Genomic DNA, 27,339 nt, shown 5'->3' with positions numbered 1-27,339 from the left:
GTATGTGAAACTTTTCAAAAACGCAAAGGAAAAACTTTTCTACAAACATTTTTTAGTATATCGTTGTCATGTAAACGTACCCTTAGATGCTAAAATTGCAAATACAGGAGAAATGAGGCCACTGCTAACAAAAAAGTACCACAAATGAACCATGTTCCATGTGTTGTACCATCATATTCTTTGGAGTGCCTTGGAGTAGCATGGTATTACATGAATATAGTAATCTATTAGTACCATGGTATATATCAAAGTACCATAGTAAAACCAGATAATGTCACTGCACCATAGTACCACCACTGTTATTTTGTAATGGACATTAAAGAAAAAGATGAAGGGGAGTGGAGTGAGCGAAGTACATCCTTGTTTGAGTTATATTTTACCTCTTTGAACTGTTCTGAATGTTCAGAAGTTTAAGGGAGGGAATAGAGGATGGAAAGTACAATGGATGGAGTGACTGTGGAGTAAGTTGCATTACTAGTTAATCCGTTAAGTGATAAGGCCTCTGCTTGTTTCCGTGCTCTCAGTATTCAAATTAGAAACTGCTGCTTCGTAAAGAAAGGAGCAGCTAATCTCTGGGCTGAAGGCACTGCTGTTTTGTTCTCGTTTACATGTCTGTGATAAGACAAACCAGCAGAGATACTCTTTTTTTTTTTTTTTTTTTTTACCAAACTGGTTATTCTCCACATAGTATAACAGTCCTGAGTTGTAATGTTTTTGTCTTGTTTTTACACAGGTTTACACAAGTTCACCCAAAATGAAAATTCTGTCATCATTTACTTACCCTCATTTCGTTCCAAACTTGTATGGCTTTTTTTCTTCTTCTGTTGTACAAAAAAGGAAGAATGTTTCAATCAATGTTTTCTTATAACGACAGTGCGTACAGTGACCAGGGACTGTCATTTTCCAAAAAAATAAATAAATAAAATAATAATAATAATAATAATAATTATTGCAGTCTAAAAGACTTGTATGATATATTTAAAGTTTTCTGAAGCCATACGATGTCTTTGTGTAAGGAACAGACAGAATTTTAGTTGTCATTTACTGAAAATCTTCCAAAAATCATCCAAACACAAAGAGTTTCAAACCTTTTGTGTGAAACATAATAGACCGTGTTTCACTGAAGAAAGAAAGTCAAATGGGTTTGGACCAACATAAGGGTCTAAAAGAGGTTTTGTAAATGATGACAGAATTTTCATTTTTGGGCGAACTGTTCCTTTAATAGGTGATTTAAGCAATTGAAGGCATTTACATTTGTCTGTACTTGGAATAAATAATGGTCCAACCTTAGTTTTGACCAGACAATGTTATAATTCTACATCATTCTAACTTATTAGTCTATGTCATTGTCCTGGAACACAAGTCTGACTTTAGCGACTTAAAATATAGGCTAATTCTGCTGCCCCTCAGGGCCATATGGAGCTTTTGTAGGATTGATGTCAGTCAGGGCAATGGCTTTAACCCACATTCCTTAATAGAAACTCCTCTCAGTCCCGCATGTACGTTTGAGATGTAGAAGAGCTTAATATCTGAGATCTATTAAATCAGATATTTCCACCTGGGTATAATGGGATTAATTGAATAATGGACACAAACATAAATGTTCTGTGTTACCGTTAATTTAAGTGCTCAGAACATTGCAGCGAATCTACAGCTGTAAAGTCTTTAATGTTAAATGAAAGCATTAAATTTGAAGTCTTTGTTGGGTTGTGGATGAGATGCATTGAGTAGCATTCACATTAGGGTTAGATTGAAACTATATTTTGGCTTTGGCACGATACATCAATACTAAATAAATACTTTAGGCAACAAATAAACAACCTCAAACAACTACTGAATTTTTCACATTATTTGGGCACAATGTATTTGTTGATGAACTGGGGAAGGAAATGGTAAAACAATTAAAGGTATTTACCCTCATGAGATGTGTATGACTTTCTTTCTTCTGCAGAACACTAACGAAGATTTTTAGAAGAATATTTCAGCTCTGTAGGTCCATATAATGTGATTGAATGGTGACCAGAACTTTGAAGCTGCAAAAAGCACAAAAAGGCAGCATAAACGTAATCTATAAAACTCCAGTGGTTAAATCTATAGTGGTTAAAACTTCAGAAGTGATATGATACGTTTGGGTGAGAAACAGATCAATATTTAAGTCCTTTTTTACTATAAATTCTCCTCCCTGATCAGTAGGTGATGATCGCTAAAAACAAAAGTAGAAGAATGTGAAAGTAAAAGTGGAGATTGATAGTAAAAAAAAAGAACATTAGGAAATGTTCAGGAAAAGCAGTAACATTGCTAACTACAGATTTCTTGTTCAGCAAATTAACAATTAGCAATACAAGAAGTTTATGTTTTTCACCATTTTATTTGTACCAGAATTTGCGTGTGCATTTCTGTGCCACTAGCACAGAAATACAATGAAATTCAATAAAAATAATGATTGTTTTTAATATACTCTCTCTCTATATACATATATATATATATATATATTTATATTATATATATATATATATATATATATATATATGTCTGACTCTTATAATTTACTGTCCACCTTTTTCTGTCCCTCGAATTAAAGCCGAAAATAAAATTCAAAACGGAAACATATATATATATATACAGTACTGTACAAAAGTTTTAGGCACTTGTGAAAAATGTTGCATAGTGAGGATGTCTTCAAAAATAATGACATAAATAGTTTTCATTTATCAATTAACATCATACAAAGTCCAGTAAACATAAAAAAGCTAAATCAGTATTCGGTGTGACCACCTTTGCCTTCAAAACAGCACCAAATCTCCTAGATACATCTGGACACAGTTTTTCTTGGTTGTTGGCAGAGAGGATGTTCCAAGCTTCTTGGAGAATTCTCCACCGTTCTTCTATCTATTTAGGCTGTCTCAATTGCTTCTGTCTCTTTATGTAATCCCAGACTGACTCGATGTTCATTGTGGGGGCCATGACATCTGTTGCAGGGCTCCCTGTTCTTCTATTCTAATCTTTTCTATTTGCAAAAGTAATGTATGAGAGTCTGACATTTATATTTCCTATTGACACTAAAGCTGAAGATATAAATAACCATCTTAAGACAAATGCTTTTGTGAAACATCTTATGTGCCTAAGACTTTTACACAGTACTGTATACTGTATATATATATATATATATATATATATATATATATATATATATATATGTATATGTATATGTATATACAGTATGTATAATACATTATACTGCACATCCCTGGCACACATGCTCTTGACATGTTGGAGCACACAAGCAGGTTTGAGTCTGTCCTGTGTTGTGTTCCGGTCCCATTGCCCTTGTCTTACTCTTATAATTTCCTGTCTACCTTTTTCTGTCCCTTGAATTAAAGCCGAAAATAAAATTCAAAATTGGAATAGATTTGTTTTCAGATACACGTGGAAAAATCTCTTGTTCTGTATTTATCAGGTTGACATTAGCAGTCACTGGAGTGAGCCTATTGGTTGTCTTCACCACCATTATTGGTCTTCTGCCCAATGGGAGGTAAGAAAAATTATATATATATATAAAAAAAACTCTTTCCTGTCAGTAATTTGCTTTGCTGTGGGACGCCATGCTGTGGTGAAACTACAATTTCAGCATTTATTTTTAAGTATGGCATCAGTGAAGTAGTGAAGTTTTCAGATTTTAGAGTGCAGTCTGATGATACAGATAATTAAAGTGTACGTTTGTGTGTGTGTTTGCAGGATGAAAAATGTTCTCAGTGAGAAAGTGCACCTAATGTGTTACCGTATCTGTGTGAGAGCGCTGACGGCTATCATCACGTACCATCACAGGTGAGACAAAATGGTTCTTACAATAGTGGAAATTCAGGATTTTCTAACAGTATAAAATAGTAGTGAACTGTTGGATGCAAACACAATCTCTTTTATTAGATGACATCCCCTGGTAGTCCCTAGGCATATTTGAACTGACTTATTGTTCTACATATTTGGTTTGTATTTATCACTGTATTCAGTGTCGTACAGTAATCAGTGTGACCTATTGACCCTGTTTACACCTTGTAGTAAGATTCATCTCAGGTGATACACATCGCTGTTTACACCTGGTCGCTTAAATGCGTCTCCTGTGACCACTTGTGTTCGGATTTGGAGGGGAGGGTCTCTGATTTCATGACGACATACATCAATCACTATGTCAGTGTGTTACTGTGTGATATTAAAGCACAACAAAAGTCAGAAAAGACAAAGAAAGCACAGAAAAAAATAAATAAATTGTGTGCTCTTCCTCCCAGATGCAGTTGAAATTTAATCTAAGAACAAACACAACATTTTGAGCAGAATTGTCCTAATTTAAGTTTATTTCCTGTGTTAACCTGAGCTTCAGATGTGTGTGCTTGTCATCTGTGTCCCTGCATGCTGATATCAAACACACTGAAGAAGATCCGTGAAGTTCTCATGCTTGTGTGCGTATGTGTCTGCTTTTTAAAAATTTTCCGATCAGACGGTTATTTCCTTTTAATGCTTCTCTTAACTAGCAAAGTTTAAACTCTTGTTTCAGCGTAGCGGATGATTGACAGGTGAGGGGTGGTGCTTTGCTGCTGTCAGGGACGCATCAGGATGGATTAGTGTTTGCACTTCTAATGCGATGTGGTCACAGTGCGTTTTTGACTACTTTCAGTGTGGTTTTTGTGATCCAATCACAAAATGTTTAAGACACCGTTTAGACCTGTATTTATTTAGCGCTGATCACATGTGATCTAATTACCTGAAACACATCTTAATACCAGGTGTAAACAGGGTCATTTTCTAAACTGCTGGTGGCAGTATCTTTTGTTTTATTGTATGTTAAAATAAAAAACGTAATGTGCAGAGACAAGTGGAAGTAATGTAATAATTACTATAAGTAAAGGTAGCTGGGACAATGTTGAAAACCTGTTTTAAAGAATTCATTAAATTTGTGTTCCGTTTGGTGACAGTGTAGCACAGAAATTATACTTCGCATTTTACTAGCAGATTATATACTTTATCAAAATATTTAGAACAATATTTATCTGGCACAAACAATATACTATTTTATTTAACTTTTAACATTAAATCTCAGTAAATGTAGACTATCACACTAATTTAGATAATCAGATCACACATATAGTGGTAAACAGCAATAAATATTTGTTGTACTATGAAAAAAGAAGGCGAAATACTTTGCAGGGACTCAGGAAATTAGGTAATTGAAATGAATCATTGAAACGAACGAATCGAGTCGCTGAAATTAATTAGGGAGGGAGAGAGAAACAGAGAGGACATTCTAGAAAAAAAATTTGATTATTGCCTCTGATACTTATAGGAAAAAAAACAGTTTGTTACTAGAAAAACTACACTACAGTATTTTGAAAATGGCTGAGCAACTGTCAGACTAATGAAAATTTAATTAAAGGGATAGTTCGCCCAAAAATGAAACTTCTCTCATAATTTACTCATCCTCATGCCATCTCAGATGTGTATGACTTTTTTCTTCTGCAGAACACAAATGAAGATTTTTAGAAGAATATTTCAGCTCTGTTGGTCCTCACAATGCAAGTGAATGGTGACCAGAACTTTGAAGCTCCAAAAGCACATAAAAGCAGCATAAAAGTAATCCATATGACTTCAGTGGTTTAATACGTGTCTTCTGCAGCGATATGATTGGTTTTGGGTGAAAACTGACCAAAATGTTACTACTTTTTCACTATAAATCTTGACATCAGTAGTCTCCTTGGCGATCGTGATTTCAAGATCGATTACACTTCCTATAGTGCCATCTAGTGCTCTGCCCATGCGTCAAGCACTAGGAAATGTAATCAAGCTTGAAATCACATGCCAAGAGACTGCGATGGCAAGATGTACAGTGAACAACTAGTTATATTCTGGTCTGTTCTCACCCAAAAGCAGTGAGATTGCTTCTGAAGACACAGATTAAATCTCTGGAGTTGTATAGATTATGTTTATGCTGCTTTTATGTGCTTTTTGGAGATCACAGTTTTGGTCATCATTCACTTGTTTTGTTTTGTGAGGACCAACAGAGCTGAGATATTCTTCTAAAAATCTTTGTTTGTGTTCTAGAGAAGAAAGAAAGTCACACACATCTTGGCTGGCGTGAGTGTGAGTAAATGATGAGAGAATTTTCATTTTTGGATGAACTATCCCTTTAAGTTAGTTGCATCACTACTTATGTTTTGTTATTCAACAAATGTTGTATTTGCTTGTACAGTATGTGTAATTGTGTTACATTGCAGCATGAATTAATCTGTGAAAGATTTTCTACTGACTCTGTATCACCTTTTAAACACCCAGTGCTCACAATTCCCTCTCTGTCTTTCTCTGCAACAGCGAAAATAAACCCAAGAATGGAGGCATCTGTGTCGCCAACCACACGTCACCCATTGATGTCATTATTCTGGCCAGTGACGGGTACTATGCCATGGTAAGTGTGCGTGTTTAATTGTCTTTTCTGAAACTATGGTTTGTGTGTGTGTGTGTGTGTGTGTTGGAAAGAGAGTCTGAGAGGGTCATTATCCATATGGTATTAATGGTGCGGGTGCATATGTGTGCATGTGTGTATCAGGTGGGTCAGATCCATGGCGGACTGATGGGTGTGATTCAGAGGTCCATGGTGAAAGCATGTCCACACATTTGGTTTGAACGCTCTGAAGTCAAAGATCGCCATCTAGTGGCGAAAAGGTGACACAGCATCACTGCTTACCTAATGTTTTTGTCTTCCACACAAAAATTGTCTGACCTTTTACAACTTATACATGAACATATTTCAATCCACATTATTTGCTCAAATGTTTCACTGCATATTGCAGAAATTATAGTTATTACAACTCATTCTTATTATCTTTTGTAGTGCTTTATTAATGAAATGAATTTATTTCCAGATTGAGCGATCATGTCAAAGATAAAACAAAACTGCCCATCCTCATTTTCCCTGAAGGTGAGCTGAACTCTCATTCTCAGTAATGAATGTTTATTGAGTGAAATGTTCACAATGACTGTCATGGAGCACATGGTCATCTAATAGCTGGTTTTGAACGTTTTATGCTTTATGTTTATGTACTATGTGTTTCCAGGGACCTGCATTAATAACACGTCAGTGATGATGTTTAAGAAAGGAAGCTTTGAAATTTGCTCTACTGTCTACCCTGTCGCCATAAAGGTCAGCAAATCTCTGTTCCTTAATAGGTATCATCCATATTTGTAGACAAGGTAAATATAATCACAGGGTGCTCCAGGATATCAGTGATATGGTCTCTTTGGTTTTTTGTTCTCTAACTCCGCCCTCTGTTCTCAGCCCCACCCCCTTTTTACCATATCTATTGAATCATCTCTCTATTTCACTCATTACTCATTTACTCTCTAATGCAAATCCCCTCTTGACACGCGCCCTTTTTTTCTTCCTTTTACACTTGAAACACACACTAGTCATTGATTTGATTCACATGTCGTTTGTTCCAAACTTACAGAATGTCTTCAGTCAACAAGTTATAGAGAAATACCTGAGTTATTAAGGATGAGTACTACACCAGAATGTTCAGTTCTGGTTGGCTGTATACTCTCCTGTTGACCTATCTTTGGTCGGATGAACAAATAGTCCTGCGTCAGACTCAAACAGACAGAGCAATGTTTTAAAAGCACCACAGAGCCATAGAGTTTACACTTTGGGGCGAATTAACCTATGAATATTTTGCTTACAGGTTTCTCTGCATATTTAAGCTGGGATAGAAGAATGTTTTTTAATATAAAAATACACACTTCAGCTTTAAGACTTTGCACTATGTCTAGGTCACTAATCAAATGTAAGCAAATTTGTGACATTAACCATGTTAACGTGTTAACACACAAGATGCTCTTTGGAACATTAAAGGAATGTTCAGGGTTCAATACAAGTTAAGCTCAATCGACAGCATTTGTGGCATAATGTTGATTAGCACAGAAAATAATTTTGACTCGTCCCTCGAGGTTACAGTGAGATGGGAGTGAATAGGGCCAATTTTTGGGGGGGTTTGAAGGCAGAAAACTGAAGCTTGTAATTTTATAAAAGCACTTACAGTACATTAACTCAATGTAGTAAAACTTGTATTTTTTTTTTTTAGCTGTAAAGTTGATTAAATCGTCGTTTTAAGGTTTATGGCGTCATGTCGCTATGGCAATGAAGTTGTAAAATTGGACCTAACTCTACACAACTCTACTTTATCACACTGAAATCATGTCAACATGTATATTATTTACGTCTTGTGACTATACTTTTGAAACAGTGAATATTTTAACGTTTATGGATTGGCCCCCATTCACTTCCATTGTAAGTGCCTCACTACTAACCAGATTTAAGCTTCTTCTTTTTTTTTTTTTTTTTTTAACAAAAGGAGAGATGTGTCAAAATAAATTTTTGCAGTAATCAACCTTATGCCACAAAGGAGCTCAACCTGTATCGAAGCTGGAATATTCCTTTAACAAATAATGCTGTGATAACATGGATCATCAGGTTTCGTACAAACTTGTGAAGTCATTGCCTAGGCAAAAGGGGGACATACCAAATACTAAGAAATTCTGAAATGTATATTCCTTTTTCAGTTTTTCTTTTCTCTCAAATTGTTGCTGATAATATAATGTATTATAAATGTTTTATTAGATTAGAAAAGAATGCAGAATGGATGTATTTTCTCAGACTTTTGCACCCCACTGTGTTTTTACACTCAAATATTTTTGATGGTTAGCTAGAAAGCTGCTTTCAAAAGTTCAGATTTCATTATCTCTTTAATATTAAAGGGATAGTTCACCCAAAATTCTTTCATCATTTTGTCACCGTCATGCCATCCCAGATGTGTATGACTTTCTTTCTTCTGCTGAACACAAATTAAGATTTTTAGAAGAATATTTCAGCTCTGTAGGTCCATACAATGCAAGTGAATGGTGACCAAAATTTTGAAGCTCCTACAAGCACAAAAAGGCAGCCAGGGTTAGGTGGATTACTTTAAGAAAGTATTCTGGGCTGAATACTGAATACACTCTCTTAAATGTATTCAGTTAAGTATTCCGAATGCATCAAATGAACAGCAACATATTCAGAATACTCTTAGAATACATATTTATAACGGCAAGGCACAATTGGAGGAATTGAGTGTGATATCTTAACCCATTATTTTATTGGACTGACAAAGAATAATACATATTGACTCAAAATTAGATAAGTATTTATCTTTGAGATAATAACTGGATGCCATAAAGTAGTGAGGTCATGTGACAACAATGTAGTATATTAATGATTTTTAACTAGGCTTGCTTGCATATTTCCATATTTAGGCCGATTTAGTCATTTTGTTTTCTATCTCTATTATTACCAACACTTTTATTTTGGGTGCTTTTGGTTCTTTTACTCATCCTTTTGTTTTGTTTTTAATTGTTGTTTTATGATTTTTAAAAAAAATAAATTTGTGCATCACTTCGAATGAAGTAAGAAAAAGTGAGAAATAATATTAATATGCCTGTATGTTACAATATGTGTCACACTGAACTAGCCTCCCATACGTCTATAAGCCACACATTTTACAGTAGTTATTTACATGAGGTGTTCCTGTCTTCATTTGTACTCTGATCTACTTGAAGTCCGTTTTGCTCTTTCAGTCTTAGGCCTACTTTCTTTATATTTATTTTTACTTATTCATAGTAGTCTATTATTGTCATTAATAATTGCTATTTCTCAACAGTTCTGCAAGTTTCAGATGTGGATGTGTCTTACCAAATGCTTATCGTGAGCCGTCCGTCTTTACTCCACCTTTACACAGAAGCCGCATCTGCAGCTGCATAAATGTATTTACAAAGCAATAATCGGGGGAAACAATGTATCATGCGCGTGAATGTTCTATTTGAGAAAATACATTGCAGACTGTATTGATACTGCTGCACAGCTGACAGTGCGCTGATTGTTAAGATGTGCCAGTGCGGTTGCCAGATATTAAATCTGGGAATCATTGTATTTCTATTCTTTAGTGCCAACCATCAGACCTTTTGGTGACCGCGGTCCATTTTTAAAGTATCCCAAAAACACAACCTACAATTCTTTGATTTTAACCCACGATTGTGTTTTCAAATTAGCCCAATTTGGCATGAAACCCTGGCAACACTGCTCACGCACTGCAGCTGATCTGGGGATGAAAGCGAGGATGGGGATGAGAGCGAGAAGATGCATCTGCGCTGTTCAGAAAAACTATTCAGAACAACAATCAACTTTCTCACTTGATTGACAAGAATTTGTTTCTTTATGCCTTATTTTGTGGTCATTATGAGAGGAATATTTTAAAAGTATTCTAACAAAATGTTATAAAGTAACTGTATTCTGAATACAGGTGCTTGGAAACGTAACCGGGGCTGAATACAGTTACTTCATTTTTGTATTCTGAATATGCAATGCCGTTACATGTATTCTGTAACAGCCCAACCCTGAAGGCTAATTATAAAAGTAATCCATATGACTCCAGTGGTTAAATCTATGTCGTCTGAAGCAATATGATAAGTGTGTGTGAGAAACAGATCAATATTTAAGTCCTTTTTTACTTTAAATTCTCCTCCCTGCCCAATAGGTGGCGATATGCACAAAGAATGTGAATAGCCATAAACAAAAGAAGAAGAAGGTGGAAGTGGAGATTGATAGTAAAAAAGGAATTAAATATTGATCTGTTTCTCACTTACACATCACTTCTGAAGACATGGATTAAACCACTGTAGTCGTATGGATTATTTCATGCTGCCTTTATGTCCTTTTTGGGGCTTCAGAATTTTGGCACCCATTCACTACAGAGCTGAAATACTCTTCTAAAAATATTTAGTTGTATTCAGCAGAAGAAAGAAAGTCACACACATCTGAGATAGCATGAGGGTGAGTAAATGATGAGAGAATTTTCATTTTTGGCGAACTATCCCTTTATGTCGCTTCTTAAAGGTATTATTTTATCTACTGTAATGATAAAAAAAGTCTAAGGCTAGACAATTAGGTTATAGTCCTTCATTAACCTTGTAGTGATGTTATAGTGTTTACTGTTTGTTTAATTTTCTGTGGTGTACACAGTATGACCCTCGGTTTGGGGAAGCCTTTTGGAACAGCAGTAAGTTTGGGATGGTGAATTACCTGCTCAGAATGATGAGCAGTTGGGCTATTGTCTGCAGTGTCTGGTACCTGCCTCCCATGACCCGCCAGGTATTTATCTCATGATCTTTGAATACATGATTTATGAAGTGTAGTAAAATCTTTGTGGTATGAATGACTTGCATTGCCTGCACAACTTTTGCATTGGGGCATTTAATACACAAATCAAGCACAAATGTGCTCTGTGTGGGTTTGGATTTGGATTTCTGGTCTCAAACTTTGTCCACCCACCATAGATTGGAAAGGGACATCTGTTTGCATGTGGACATGCAAATAAACAAATAAGCCATTGCTTTTAACGCACGTGCAAGCACCTGTCTCTCCAAAAAATACAAACTCCTCACCATAGGTAAATCAATGTTTTGAATGTCGCAGAAATTTCCAATATGAAAAATCAGGCATGGAATAATGCGGAAAATCCTTGCTTAATTTATTTGAAGTGGAGTGCTTGTTTTACCATTTCAGTAAGATAATTAATTTAAATGAAAATGCTGAAAATAATTGTTAACGAGTATGAAAAATGTTTGTTTAAAAATGCATGAACTTGAATTTTTTTCACCCAATAGTTTACCCAATAAATTCAAATCCTGTCCTTATTTAGTCATCTTCATGTTGTTCCAAGCCTGTATAAATTTATTTCTTCCATGAAACACATAAGAAGAAAAACTGAAAAATTTACTGGTTGCTCTTTTCCATGCAGTTGCAGTGAATGGAGATTGGAACTTTTAAGCTTCAAAAAGGATGCAAAAACACCATAAAAGAATTATAAAAGTGGTCTTTACTACTTGTGAACTGTATCCCAAGTCTTCTGTAGTCATATGATAGCTTTGTGAGAAGAAAAGATTGAAATGTATGCTATTATTTACTGAAAATCTTGAGTAGAAATGAACAAATCATTCTTTCGAGTCAGATCTTTTCAATGAATCAGTTGATCAGGTTCACAAAACAGTTCTGAATTATTTATTTTCCAATCGGACCGATTGAGTTCTCGAGTTAACAACTCATTGGAGAGCATGATTATCAGTGAATAGCATCTTGAATTTCAGTATTTCACATATAAGCCACAAGTTGTGTGAACAACTTTAATTTAGCTTTTGCATACTTTTAGAAGCTTGAAAGCTCCAGTCCCCATTCATTGCAGTTGCATGGGAAAGAGCGACCAGTACATTCTTCAAAATTTCTCCTTTTTGTGTTTCACAGAAGAAATAGTCATACAGGTTTGGAACGACATAAGGGTGAGTAAATGATGACAGAATTTTTTTTGTATTTTTTTTTATTTATTTTTTGTCTCTGAATATACCTTTAACCAAGAACATTGCTTTAAAATCCTTTAAACTTGGTTTGTTTCCTCTCTGTACAGGAAGGTGAGGATGCAGTGCAGTTTGCTAACAGAGTAAAGGCTGCCATCGCCAGACGGGGCGGTATGGTGGACCTGCTGTGGCAAGTCAGCTCTTGTAACTCATCTCTGTGCATGTAAACACATCTGTTTAGCCCAAAAACAAACAAAAAAAAAACACTGATAAAGCTACAGATTGAGAGATATGTGACAGGTGTCTATTAAAATAAAATTGTTTTTTAATTATTCGTCGTTTAGCCTACAAATAAATAAAAGGAAACTGTGTTTTTTTGTTGTTGTTGTTGTTTTTAGGGATGGCGGGTTGAAACGAGACAAAGTGAAAGACACTTTCAAAGAGGAGCAACAAAAACTCTACAGCAAAATTTTGGTTGGAACGCAAGAGGACCGCAGTCGTTCCTGAGGAGAGAATGATGAATCAGGTGAGGAGTAGAGGGCAAGAGAAGTTTCACAGGCCTGGTGGATATCATTATGACCCTGATTTAGATCCAATTAAAAAAACTCTGTCCTTGTTTAATTGTTCCTCTGTTTCAAAGGGACTGAGTTTGGTAATTGTTAGGTCAAGTCAATGAAGTGAGCGCTTCAGTCCATAGTGGTCTGGATGCTCATCGTCAAGGAGTCATTGGGACGTTTTTCTCTACTTTTCATTTGTTACGTGGTTTGTTTGTAATGTTGTTACCTTGTGTGTGGTTCTTTTGTTATTTCTTTTATCTTTTCTCATTATTTACTGTATCGTCATTTGCTTTTTTTTAAATGATTGATGGTAATCATTAGGACTTTATAAAAGATTAAATGTGATGGCAGTGTTGTATGTCCTTTGAGCATGCAGTTAGTTTTATACAGTTGGGTCCCAAAGTCTTTCATTTAATACATAATTTTTTATTACAAATTACATTATCAGCATAACAATTTGAGTGAGAAGTTGAATTGAAACTACGTGAATTTTACCATTTCTTAAGACTTAGTACGTCACCATTTTGCCTTAATGACAGCATGCACTTTAGGTGGTATGGACTCCACAAGTTATGATCCATGTCACTCAGTATGACAGTGGAAGAAAGAAATCAAACTTTTTGTACAAAGGAGTTAGCATAGTGTCACAAATATGCGTACATTTGACCTAGAACAAATTGTTTGTTTACAATATTTCAAAAAGCAGAATCTGTTCTGTTCAGGTTTAAATGAAAAAAAAAAATATATAAAGATCACAGATTTTCAATGCGGTCAAAGACATTTGGACCCCACTGTACTGTGGGTGCCTAAGAGCTTTCTGCTAAAGCCTTCACACACTTCCCTTCATGTCTGTCTGCCACATCTTTACCACATGAGTCACTTTAATTCAGTGGATTTTAAAAGGAGGGTAAATCAGCATTATGTGTGGGAAAACCTGCCATCTATTTTGAAGAGATTTAGGTTATACTTACCTTTACGGATGGAGATTCAATTGCAACCTTTTAAAATACCTCTGTATATACATTACATTCAAGCCTCTGTAAATGTTTTTGGAAAGAATTTGTACTACTTTATGACAGGTCGTTTTGGATTTGTTATGTAAAAAAAAACAAAAAAAAAAAAAAATCCAACTTTTATTTCGTATCCGGTCCTGCTGGACATCACCATTTACATCTAACTGTCACATTTTCTAATAAGAGTCTTGTTGATATTGGCCAAGTTATGGCCAATTGAAATTTCTTTAGATTTAAATGAAAACCAGACTTTGCAGTGTTTCAACAACGCTACACAGCATGTATATGCAACTCTAAAACTCTTATGAAACTCTGAAACTAAATTGTGTATAATGAAGTGTTTTAGCAACATGAAATCCTGTATGTATTTTTGTTTTCTCTGTTGTTTCTATGTGGATAGAATTGCACCACAGGCCTTTCCTTGTATTTCAGAACTACAGTAATGTGAATTCCTTCAACTGTGTTTGGTTAAAATCACTGATGAACACATTGTGTGTTTAGTTCAAAAGTTCAAGTGATGTGGAGTCCCATTTGTAAAGTCATGAATGGGTGAGAATGCAGTTTCTGAATCATATTAGCTTTTAGTATAGTCATGGTCATTTCAATAAGTCAGCAATAAGAGTATCATTACTTTTTAACCCTTAAATGCATGGGCGTTCTGCCAAACATTATTGCGTACCTCATGTCTTTAGCGCTATTGCACTTATATCTATCAAAAAAGGATTAACAAAATTCATTATTTCCAACATAAAATTTTATGAGACTCAACTTTCTGTCAAACGCTTATTGAAGCACACAACACATAAGCTAACCAAAAGCTTACACATAAGAGTCTAAATTTACAGAATTTCAGTAGTAAACCCAAATGTCAATAGCCATATCATACTGTTCATGTGTTACACTTGCTATAGTTTACTTCCATGTTGCTTCTTTGTCAAATAGCAATGTTCAATGTAAATCAAGTCAATCACTGTAACAACAGCGACACCTTAGGTAACAAATAGCATGTATAATATATATGTGTACAGTACACGCATATGGGATACAGATAGGTCACCAGCATTTTTGTCCCGCTAAAATTTGGCAGTTTTCATAAGAATCTCTGATCCAACTTAATCTTATTAGTGTGTGCTATCTGGCGAATTCAGGAATTCTATGGGGAAGGCATAGTTCATGTTGTTGCTTGACTGGATGGAAAATAACCTAACGCAATCCTATTAATGTTCACACACACACACACACACACACACACAGGATGATTTTTTGTTCCCCTTAGGGTCTCAAGAAATGTATTTGGATAGTACGCTATTATATAGTTTGTGAGTTTTGATCCGGTGTCAGATGTAACTCGCATGGTGTGCCCAAATAATTTTTCACATTCTCACAGTTCACTCACAAATTTCACTCTATTGGGCTAAAATTAAACACAATGTCAATCTGCTGTACTTTAAGCTTTGAATTTAAAGCAGATGGGCAGGTGTATTCTACTTTTAAATTAATTAGGTACTTACTTTCCATCCGTTAGGGATTGGTATACTCCAGCCCTTCTGTCTTGAGCATTAGTCAAGATGGGGGAGGGGTAGTTCACTTCATGCAAAATCTGAGGTGTTGTTTGGGAAACATGGCCATAATGATGGTCGGGACATTTCTGATTTCTAAAAGTTGGTAGGGACATGTCCCTATCATCCCTACCTAAATTTACGCCTATGGTTCACCACCATTGCGCAGAAAATCATGATATAGTAGTAATTTGTATGAATATGGCACTCATTTGTCTTGTAATAAAGAAATTGATATTCTGTGATAGTAAACTTAAATATAAATTAAGTACCAATAAAAATATTATTTATAGAAGTGGAAATTTATATATATAATATACAGGGGCGTAGATTCCGGAGGGGATGGGGGGGAGGTAACCCCCCCAAAAATCAAAACAATACTAAATCTTTTAAAAATGAGTTACACAAGTAGATGTAAAAGTACTAATGTTAATAATTACTTGAGTAAGAGTAAGAAAGTATCGAATTAAAAGATTACTCAAGTAGCGAGTAACTAGTTACATTGCAAATTACATTGCAAAGATCTGATTTTAACACCTTGCGTGCATGAATCATGTGCCTATGTCATCCTTTATACCTACTGTTACAGTGATAGTTTAAAAATGAAAATGATGATATCATTTATTCACCCTCATGTTCTAAACCAGTATGACTTGGACACAATGAACACAATTAAGGCGAAGTTAGAATTTTAGCCTCACCATTCACTTGCATTTGTTTGTCATTTTTGAAAGTGAATGGTGACAGGATGTCAGTTCCTATCATTCTGCCTAACTTCTTGTTTTTGGTTCCAGAGAAGATGAAGACAAAATGGTTTGGAACAACGAGAGTGAGTCTAAATGATGACAAAATATTAATTTATGGGTTAACTATAATTTTAAGGATGCTTGCCAGATCGAGTTTGAAAATTAGAAGAAAAGTTTGGAAACGTTCCTAGCAATTATTACAGAAAAAACCTAAATGTCTCACAGGCTCAATTATATTATTATTATGTATAATACTGCATATTCTTAGTTATGAATCAAAGCAAGATCATGCATTATTAATACCTAATACACTGACAAAAGAATTTAGATCATTCGTTTTGTTCAATAAAAAGTGAAGTTGCACCTTATTTCTCTGTTTAGAAGCACATTTAGGCTTATTTTAGTTCAGAGCTTGTTCTCTGACTGTTGTCCTTAAGAAAAACACATCGCACAAGTGATTTATTAGGCATATGGCTGTATACTCGTGCTGCATTATCAAGCACGCGATCGGCAGAGCAAAATAACATTCTGTTCATCAAACGCGAGCAGCACAGCACGATGCAACAAAAACAAATTGCTTCCATTATAATACAATGGATGTGTCCGCATGGCGTTGTGACGTGAAATTGCTCGCGTCCGTTGTAAACAGTTTGTAACATGGATTTGCTGTACATGCAGTGATGTATTGCAGCACTGATATAAGAAAATAAATCCTTAAAAACGGAGATCAACAGAGCCCATATGTACAGAATCACGCTGAAACTGACCATTACCATCACAAACAAGCCCGTGTTATCATTATCACCACAACTTACCGTGTTTTCTTAGCTGAATCCGTAATTCTGTATGCTAAAATTCCCACTTGTTTTGGTGTTGAATGAAGGCATCGCATAAACATAACTCTTCGTTTTCACTGTGTGAAATAAAGAAAGTGTTTGTTGTGATGAAATTGAGTCGAGTGACAGAGCAACCCTGTAAAGTTCTGTAAAAGTCCCATTCAAAAATCTCTCAATAAATTACGCATTTATTAACACTCATAAAGAGTAAAACTTTTCATTAGAATTTCACTTGCGTAAGAGTAAAAAGTACCCATCATTAAACCTACTCTTAAAAGTACATTTTCTCCAAAGAGCTACTCAACTAAATGTAACGGAGTAAATATAGCGTGTTGCTCCCACCTCTGGTCACTAATTAGGTTTTTGTACAAAAACATGGTAACAATCGGGACACTGGATAGGTGTCTGATACACATTTGTATAGTTTTGGCACTGCTGCCAGCTGTGCATTGTGAAACAGCATAAATGGTTAACTGATGTGAACAAAGCCCTGTCACGGATATTTCCTGATGATTTGCGGTCATCTCTGCTTTGCTCCAACAAAATAGTTTAAGTATTGATATAGTGCAAATTAGGATTTTTGTTCCAAAATTGATGTTGTGTTAACTACAAAAACATTTGAGTTGTAAACTTTAGACACTGACGATTCAGTCGGATCACTGAAGTTTTTGAAAATAAATTTGCAACCTGAGGTGGTAGCGTAGTTATGCAGCTTTTACATTTTGGGATGTAAATTAATTTTCAATAATTCAGCAATCGGAGTCCACTTATACCGCGATTACCATATTTATGGCACTATGATTTCCGTGATGTGGATGAAAACACTGAACCCGGTCATACAATTTTAATCAGATATAAAACGCAGAATGTTACGGAATTTAACATATATGGTATCAAAAATAAAATGTTTGAATATACAAGTAATCAAATTAAAATTGTGATATGTCCTTGTGTGTTTATTAAACTGCAAAAGGCTGAGATTTCATTAACTGTATATATAATCTGCATGTGCTGCATGCTTCACAATTAATTTGTGAAGCAGGCCGCTCATTCACTGGCAGCACAGAGTCATTAGCATCGTGTGCTGTATGTGTGTAGTAGATGACAGAAAGCAGATCGCTCCGAAGAGCGCTGCACATACAGACTCTTAGTTTATTTAAATAAATCAGCTTTTTGGGGTTTAATAATCAATCTGGCCACATAGCAAACTGCTAATCTGGAGGTGAGAAACTTCCATCAAAAACACACAAATGGAAAAATAAAAGCTTGGTTTAAATGGATGTGTGAAATGGGGATAAAAAGATAACAATATATTACTTACTGTAAAGTAATATAGTCATTTTTAGACAAAATTTTGATGTCTAAAAATTTTCGAATACAGAATAAATATTACAAAAAAAAAAAAGCATTCAGTAACCACAATATACATCATGACCTCTCGTGTTTTTGCTTCAATATTATTGTTGGGCACAGAAAATGTCCTTGAAAATTGTGCCTTGAAAAGAGTGGGAACACTGATACTAACTATGCACGATTATATGGTTAGTGCCATTTTATTATTTGCATTTAGCATTGATTTTTCCCTGCTGTCCGCAACCCTGTCAGAACAGACCTCCAATCCATTTTTGGATCACGAGAGGCAGCACAACAGTCAAAGATGTCCGTCTAAGGCATGTTTACATAGAAAAACACTGGAAAAGTAGATAGACAGCCGCAAAACTTGTTTGATGTGAACACCTCCTTAATCTTTCTTCATCTACACAGACGTGTATATACATCTGCTTGCAATGAATGTGTAGTAAGCTGTGTTAGTCTTAAGCATTACACAGTACTCACTACCAATAGCATGACCACAGTATGCTGCAGATTAGTTTGAGCAAAATGTGGGAGATGTATATTGTCAGTAAATTGGACTTATGCCAATGTCTGTTGGCTTTAGCCCCTTATTAGCCAAGAGGGGGGGAGTTTGAACCATTGTAATAACACTGCCAGTGATTTGACTACTGCCATGCCCCTAAATAACACCTCGCCAGTACATCCACTCACTGGTTGTTGAGTGATACAGTATATTAGGTGAAAATGCTCAAGTGTGTTACAGTCATATGTGCAAACTGATAAATGTCTTGTTTGTTAATAAAAGAACTTCAACACAATCTGTCTGTCTCAAATTTGTGAAAAGATTTCCCCTTTTAAAGGGATAGTTCACCCTAAAATGAGAATGCTGTCTTCATTTATTCGCCCTCATTTCGATCTAAACCCATATGACCTTCTTTCCTCCATGGAACACAAAGGGAGATGATTCACAGAATGTCCAAACTGCCCCTGTCCCTGGTCACCTTTCACTTTCATTGTAATTTTTTCAATATGACAGTGAATGGTGACTATATAGGGACAGAGCAGCTTTGACACTATGCTAGATAACTCCTTTTGTGTTACTCTGAAGAAAAATGGTTTAACGGGTGAGTAAATGATGACAGAACTCTCATTTTAGGGTGAACTATCTCTTTCACTCTTCACGTGAGTGTGTCCTTTTAGTTTTTTGCTTTTCCTCAAGGGAACATCAGTGTTTTACCTGTACAAAGAAATTAAAAACCTGACATTGTTTTTAGACTCCACATTGATCGATGACTGGAGAACTGTGTAGACCACTTGGCAAAAGGGACTGGTTGTTCTGCCAGAGTATCCTTTCACTTGACATGCATTATATTCAGTCATTCAGCTTGCCGCTGACTTTAAAAAGAGATTTTCCTTTACTGTGACACTTTGCTTGAAGAGTGCCAAGTCTTATGTAACAGTCAGTGCAGTGAAAAGAGTTCACAACACATAAAAGAGCAGTATAAGAGAATGGAGACTCTGTTGGTAACACTACATTTGTTAACATTAGTTAACAACATTAGTTAACATACGACTTACAATGAACAATATTTTTAAAGCATTTATTAATCTTAGCTGATGTTCATTTCAACATAATACACTGTAAAAAAAAAAAAAAATCCTGTTGTTTTACAAACAATTTAAAAAAAATTAATAAATAAATAAAAAAACTGCAGCTGTGGTTGACAGAATAATTATGTAAAAAATACAGTAGAAATGTAAACAACTTTACAGAACAACCGGTAAATTTTACAGTTTAAAACTTGTAATTTACATGACCATGCTGGCAGTGTAAAAATAAAATAAACAAATTTTGTTAAATGTACAGTAAAAAAAAAACATCATAAATTTGACATTAAACTTCTGAAACTGTAAAAATCTGCTTTTCACTTTATAATGTATTGTTAATCGCTGTAAAAATTACAGAAGAGCACATGATGACATGAAGTTCACCAGTAGAGGCTCTTCCAGGAGCAATGACCAATAAGCATGTAGAGACAGTGCTCAGTGTCACTCACACAAACACTAAACACCATCAGGTTAACACATATGAAATTTAAATAATACAATAAACATTAACTAAACTACATCAAATATAATGCAGAACATCCCAATGTACGTAACTGATATTGAAAATAAGAAACATAACTATTCCCATAAAATATAATGAAATATGATGGGTCATGCAGGGAATTGTGGGAACGCCCAATCATTTTTACTGTAATTTTAACAATAATTTACTGTAAAAAGTACATGTACTTTCTTGTTAAACAATGTACATTTTTACCATTAATTATACAGGAAAATCATAATTTTTACATCTAAAATTTTTTATTTTTACATCATTTTATTGTAAAAACTATTTTACTGTCTTTTAAAATATATTTAAAAAATGTACTGTGTATTTTACTGTTAATACTCGTTAATCAGTTAACGCTTTTTTTCCCCTGTAGCATTTTTACAGTCTTTTACCGTTAAAATTACAGGCATTTTTTACAGTGTACATTTTTAAAATCAAAAGTTTTATTTGTTAACATTAGTTAACACACTATGAACTAACATGAACTATCAATAAACAACTGCATTTTTATTAACTATCATTAACTAAGATTAATAAATGCTGTAAACAATACACTGTTAATTGTTGGTTAATGATACCTAATGCATTAACTAATGTTAACGAATGGAACCTTTTTGTAGTGTTACCTTTGTGTTCTCTGTTCATAGTTCAATTTTTATAGTAATATTTTTTATAAATATATTTAGCAATATTTGTTTCATGTTTAAAAATACTACAATCTCAGCTTAGTATGCAGAGACATCTATTATAAGCCATAGGTTGTTTCCACCCAAAGGTGTAAACACTGGCTATTTGTTTGTCTGAAGTGTTAGTCTCCCCTCTTACTGTTTTGCAATGCCATTTGATTACATAGAAATTACACACTTCAGTTTTAAAATATCCAAGATCATTAATTGTGTTTACATTTGGCACATACTATCTCTTTTGCATTTCTAATGGATCCCTTGCATTTTCAAGGGATGTTTTTTTTAAAGAATCAAAGTACACTTCATCCTTCAAAGTACACTACATTGCCAAAAGTATATTTACACCCTAAAATCACACTCATGTTTGCTTGTTAACCATTTGATTTAAAAACCATGGGTGTTAATTAGGGAGTTGGTCCTCCTTTTGATGCTAAAACAGCTTCACCTCTTCTGGGAAGGCTTTCCATTATGTTGGAACATATTTGTGATGATTTGCTTCCATTCAGACACAAGAGCATCAGTGAGGACAAGCACTGATATTGGGTGAAGTGGTTTGGCTTGCACTTCCAATTCATCTCAAAGTTGTTACAGTAAATGAGGTTCAGGTCTGGGCTTTGTGCAGGCCAGTCTTATACACGAGACTCAGTAAACCATTTCTCTGTGGATCTCGTTTTGTGTGCAGGGGCCTTGTCATGCTGGAAAAGAAAAGGGCCTACCTCAAATTCTCACCCATGCTTTTCACTGTCACCTAAGCACAATCCTCTAATGTCATTGCATGCCATAGCATTAAGAGTTCTCAATGGAATATAGAGTATGTCGTTTTTCTCCTGATACATTGATATTGCACATCTATCAGCTCTCTCAAGCAAAACAGTGCAATCACGTCTCAGTAATATGTTTGTGGGATGGGGTACAGATGGTTACAGACAACTGCTCTCAATTTTCAGGCAATTGTTTTCAGGATTTTGCTAGTTCCTACGATTTAAAGCATGCCATAACAAGCCCTTATTATTATAATTTACAGGCCAATGGTGAGGCTGAATGAGTTTAGAACAGCTAAACACCTTCTTGTACTTAATGAGTTATAGGGTGAGACCCCTGCAAGTGACAGGCTGCAGTGTTGCCCAACTTCACTGAAAAAAATGAGGTGTTGATTTTACTTAAAATATTCATGTAGCATTCCTGCATCACGCTTTCTAAGTAAATTCAAGTTATAGTCATTTTACGTCAGCACAACAAGAAAACCTTTGTTAGATATACAGTACACAAATGTATTAGTTCATTCAGCTTCATTTACTGAAAAATGTGAGTCATGCGAGTAAGATTTAGCAACCTTAGTTGTTTTGGATGAAAATTTTCATCATTGTTTCTACTTAATTTACTTGGCTCTAATGAAAATAATAATTGAGGTCAGTCATTAAACTTGACTCTCCAGTGAAGCACACATAAAGATGCATTTCAGCTATATATATTCATATGCGCAAAGAAAAATAACTTGATTCAACAGGATTGAAATTGTCCCCATATGGAACAATAAATCACCCTAATGGTGACTTTACATGAAACAGCTATTTACAGTAAAACAACATAAATAATACTAAAAATAGCTGAAATCTCTATGAATTCTTAAGAACATCTAATTAAATCCCCACATACATGTAAGTTCCTTTTGACCAAAGTCTTTCTAGCAAATCAGTCCACTGTCGGCCATCTTTGGAACTTTCCAGTCATGACAGTGCAGCTCCTATCTACTTGAATGGGGGAACACCAAAATCTCAAAAACTGCTTGCCACGCTATGTTTAAATGACATATTTCAAATCAGCAGTAAAATCTGACAACACTGGTATCATAAATTGTGCTTCTTTAACTCATATTACGCTAAATGCGCATGTATAACTAATGCACATGCGCAATCTCTAGTTGATTGACAGGCGATGTCTGTATCTGAAAGGTGATTGGCTCTTTTAACTGTAAGACGGGACTTCCTTTCTACATCCATTGACCGTTGGGCGCTAGAGCTCATTGGTTGGCCGTTCCAATTTCTCCCATTAATTTTAATAGAAGTGGCCTGGCTGTCATAAATAAATATTCTCGGTTTTGACCAAACAAACATTCTTAAATTATTCAAGCGCAATGGGTATGGGTGTTCCCCACAACCTCAGTTCTGTACTTGATCGTTTGAGTTCGTAGTACATAAATTCTATCTTCATTTTTTTAATTTGTAAGCTAAAGAAGTTCAAGAACTCACAATTGTACATTTACTTTATACTCTCTAAGTTCACCTTGAAGTTGATATTTTGTGTTGTACACAATAATGCAAATTAATCTAAATGTTATAAATGTGTATATTTCTGAGTAGAAGCTATTTATTTTTTATATGTTGGTTGTTGAGCTGACAAATCCTTTTTTTTTTTTCCCAGTTACCTGTTCATAACACCAGTCTCTACACTTCATACAGATTTGACTCCTAAATGGCCAGACATCAGTCTGTACAACTCTTATAAATCTGAGGCAAACAAACAACATTCTGCTGGAAAAACTGCGTGACAATGATCATCCTCTTCCTGAACAGTATAAAATAGTTTTTGTTTGTTTTTTTCAATTCCAAAAATATAACATAAAATGAATGTTGAATGTTTATGGAAAAGAAGAAAAACAAACATTATTTATATGTACAAACTTTGGTAAACAATATTCAGTATTGCAGCTGTATTTAGTAAAACAGATCCTGTGTTTAAAGCTCCTGCCAAGTGGATTTTCGTTTTAAATCATTCCACACTATGCAATAAATATTACATATGCTATTGTGAATACCATTAACATTGCATATTATACTGTTATATATTAAATGATAATAACTGTGCAATAGCTAACATATAATATCCTCAGACCAAGCATTGTATCCATCTCTGACACCATTTTATATTTTATTTCTGGTAAAATAACTTTTAAGTTCTGGTGCATCTTAAAGAGGACATACTCGGTTTTCTACATGGTACCAACTGTTTGTGAGGTTTGTCCAATAAAATATACTAATAACATGGTATAATAATAGCCTGCTATACTTTATGAAAATAAAATTAGTACAGTGATAAAATTAAAAATAATGGTTACCACAAAACAAATAATTACAACTTGTCCCTTCTTTAAAATATATAAATAAATAAATAAATCAGGGTTACAGTAAGGTACTTACAATGGAAGTGAATGGGGTCCATTTTTGGGAGGTTTAAAGAGATGGTTCACAAAAAAATTAAAATTCTCTCATCATTTACTCACCCTAATGCCATCCCAGATGTGTATGACTTTCTTTCATCTGCTGAACACAAACAAAGATTTTTAGAAGACAATGCATCCACTGGAGTCTTATGGATTACTTTTATGCTGCCTTTATGTGCTTTTTGAAGCTTGAATGGAGCAACAGAACTGAAATATTCTCCTAAAAATCTTAACTTGTGTTCAGCAGATGAAAGAAATTCTGGGGTGGTAAGAGGGTGAGTAAATGCTAAAATTTTCATTTTTGGGTGAACTATCCCTTTAAAGGCAGAAATGTGAAGCTTATAATTTTATAAAAGCACTTACATGAATTCTTCTGTTAAAACTTTTGTATTCTTTTTTTTTTTAGCTGTATAGTTGTTTAAATTGTAGTTTTAGGGCTTGCTGCATGACGTTGTATACTTTTACACAGAAAAGTTTGCCAGGGCCGTTTCTAGCTATAAGCAGCTGCTTAGGGCCCTTGAGCCACCGGGGGGCCTGCCAAGCATGTTTTTTTTTTTTTTTTATGAATTTTTTATTATAATTTTTTTTAAATATACTAAAAGCTGCGAATAAGACTCAGACTGTTATGGCCCAGTCAGACAGTTATGGGGGAATCTCTTGTGGCCCCAGCGGGAAGAGAAAAGTTGCCGTTGGGTCGTGCTATGGGGCCTCCAAGTAGGATTTCGCTTAGGGCCCCCATATATGCTCTGAAACAGCCCTGAAGGTTACTAAGTGATTTTATTATATCTTGTTAACACGCATTGATTACGTCTTCTGGTTATACTTTTGAAACAGTACGTATTTTACGGATTGGCCAATTTAGTTGGGGGACAAATTTGTACCCAGAATTGAGCTAAATTGTTCCCTTTGGGAAAATTTTGGGACGTCCTCAAAAAAAAAAAAAAAAAAAAGAAAAAAATAATAATAATAATAATAAAAAGATCCATACTAACATAAATTAAGTAGTTTTTTAAATAATAATAAAAAAAGTATTTGTTATGGTTGGGTTTAGTCTATTGTAATCATACTTCATATAAAAACAATAAAAGTCTATATGGCATGTCCCCATTTAGATAGCTCAGTAATCTGTGTCTGTATGTGGTCAACAACACATAAGCTATCATCACACATAAGTATACCTCCGATTGATTGCTCAACTGGCTGACACACGGAAACTTTTGCGCCTCATCTCTCTACAGAAGCTCGCAGAACATGTACAGGGCGGAGCTTCACATGTCGTGAAACATAACACTGGCAGCGCAACTAGTTTGGTTCAGTCTGGCACGCCAGGAACTCAAAGGCTACTCGTGCTCTGACGCTGGGTTAATACAGCTTAGAAACCTAGTCCAATTACCATGAAGAGCGGAGGAGAAATCAAACTGAAGAGAAAGAGCTCAATGTGAATGTGAACAGGGAGACTGACAGCATGCACAGAGATGCGCGCGACGCACTTGCGGGCTCAGTGTTCAGCGCGAGATAGTCTTTTCTAATCTTATCTTTAAGCCGTTTGTTATTACTCCACTAAAAGGCAGCGACTGTGATTTCCTTCATCAGATTAGACTTTTCTGGGACTATCCTTTGCAGCTCGGACCTTATCATGGAGACGTATACGGACGTCTTGCTAGTCACTGCAAACGTTGGATCACTGTTTGACAATGTAAGTAGCCACTATGTTTAAATCCTTTATTATTTTGTCAGCGAGACACTGCTGCTGGAAATATGCGCATCATAAATGAGTAACGCAGCCAATTATTTTGTCTTTCATCATTTCAAAACGGGTGCTATTGCAATTAGACGCAGTTGAAAAGTAGCCTGCCGCTGAGTGCTACCTGTGTTAAAGGTAATTTTAAAAATAACTGTAGTATGATTATGAATAAATAACTATAAATAAATAAAAATAAAACTGCTGCCCATTTCAAACGGCTTCAAAATTAATTTCGAACCGTAAATTCCACATAATGTAACCGCTGTTTACTGTAACTGTGTTTGATTCAGTTTAATGAAACGTCATAAGCTAATGGCACGTCACTCGTAACAGTGACGCTCTCTCATTTGAAACGGCGATATTCTCGCGCGGTCCATAGCGCGGCTGTTCCTCCGTACAGTACGTACTGCAGAACACATTTCAGGTATCCTTCGCTTCACTGGGCCTTTCTAGCACTAGAGTCCTCAGTCTAGAGTTATATCCTCTCCCATTCACTGTGAGCTATCTTACAGCACCTCCCCACAAGGCTAACGACCTATCGCCACCGAGCAATGTATGTATTCAAATAAAACAGGAAACTGACAGCCAGGTGTGAGATGTTTAAAATCGCTGCCGCGAATCTGAGGGCTTGAAATGTGACACAACAGTATAAACTGTACATACCCACACTCTGTTTTGCAGTTATGGATGCCAAGAATGAGAGATTTGAATATTAATTTGTAAAAACAAACATGGTCTGTTGTAATGAAATCTGCTCATCAGAGAACACAGAAGATGTCCTTGTTGAATGTTGAAAGTTCACTTAATGAAAATTCTGTCAACATTTACTCACCCTAATGTTGTTCCAAATCTGTATGACTTTTTCCATGGAACCAAAATGGTGTTAGGGAGAATGCAGTTAGTGATGACAAAAGTACTTGTACTTCAGTACCAAGTCGAGAATAAAAAAGATGTAATAATACCAGTGTTTCTGCAGTACTTGTAGTACCAAGCACCGACTCAATTCGATACACACACACTGTCTGACTGACACACGACTTCCTATGGCTTTTAGATGCAAACTCGCTTATTTGGGCATGTGCTATGTTACTCCTTTTGTACTGA

General features: G+C 35.2%; 2 protein-coding genes across 8 annotated transcripts in view; both read left to right on the top strand.

Moving 5' to 3' along the window:
- The window catches only part of LOC127424308 (glycerol-3-phosphate acyltransferase 4-like), a 40,073-nt gene extending 15,786 nt beyond the window's left edge, over positions 1-24,287 (top strand). The window contains exons 5-14 of one of the 3 annotated variants that reach the window (XM_051669372.1): positions 3,458-3,532; positions 3,736-3,825; positions 6,358-6,451; positions 6,593-6,708; positions 6,909-6,964; positions 7,101-7,186; positions 11,093-11,221; positions 12,531-12,610; positions 12,819-12,946; positions 23,693-24,287. In XM_051669372.1, coding sequence (XP_051525332.1) covers positions 3,458-3,532; positions 3,736-3,825; positions 6,358-6,451; positions 6,593-6,708; positions 6,909-6,964; positions 7,101-7,186; positions 11,093-11,221; positions 12,531-12,610; positions 12,819-12,927 — 835 coding nt within the window. In that variant the 3' untranslated portion in view covers positions 12,928-12,946; positions 23,693-24,287. Of the gene's footprint in view, positions 1-3,457; positions 3,533-3,735; positions 3,826-6,357; positions 6,452-6,592; positions 6,709-6,908; positions 6,965-7,100; positions 7,187-11,092; positions 11,222-12,530; positions 12,611-12,818; positions 19,275-23,692 lie in introns of those variants that run through there. The other 2 variants (XM_051669373.1, XM_051669371.1) reach the window with 2 other exon arrangements.
- A 1,447-nt stretch (positions 24,288-25,734) lies between these two features.
- Positions 25,735-27,339, top strand: part of LOC127424312 (inositol polyphosphate-5-phosphatase A-like) — a 52,250-nt gene continuing 50,645 nt past the window's right edge. For 3 of the 5 annotated variants that reach the window (XR_007894451.1, XR_007894452.1, XM_051669379.1), the window contains exon 1: positions 25,736-26,187. Coding sequence is in view for 3 of the 5 variants with exons in the window: in XM_051669379.1 (XP_051525339.1) it covers positions 26,128-26,187 (60 nt within the window). In the remaining 2 variants the exon portion in view is untranslated. Of the gene's footprint in view, positions 26,188-27,339 lie in introns of all 5 variants that reach the window. The other 2 variants (XM_051669380.1, XM_051669378.1) reach the window with 2 other exon arrangements.

This window comes from Myxocyprinus asiaticus, chromosome 33 (assembly GCF_019703515.2).
Source record: "Myxocyprinus asiaticus isolate MX2 ecotype Aquarium Trade chromosome 33, UBuf_Myxa_2, whole genome shotgun sequence".
Lineage (NCBI taxonomy): Eukaryota > Metazoa > Chordata > Actinopteri > Cypriniformes > Catostomidae > Myxocyprinus > Myxocyprinus asiaticus.
This window is presented reverse-complemented; position numbering and strand designations above follow the sequence as displayed.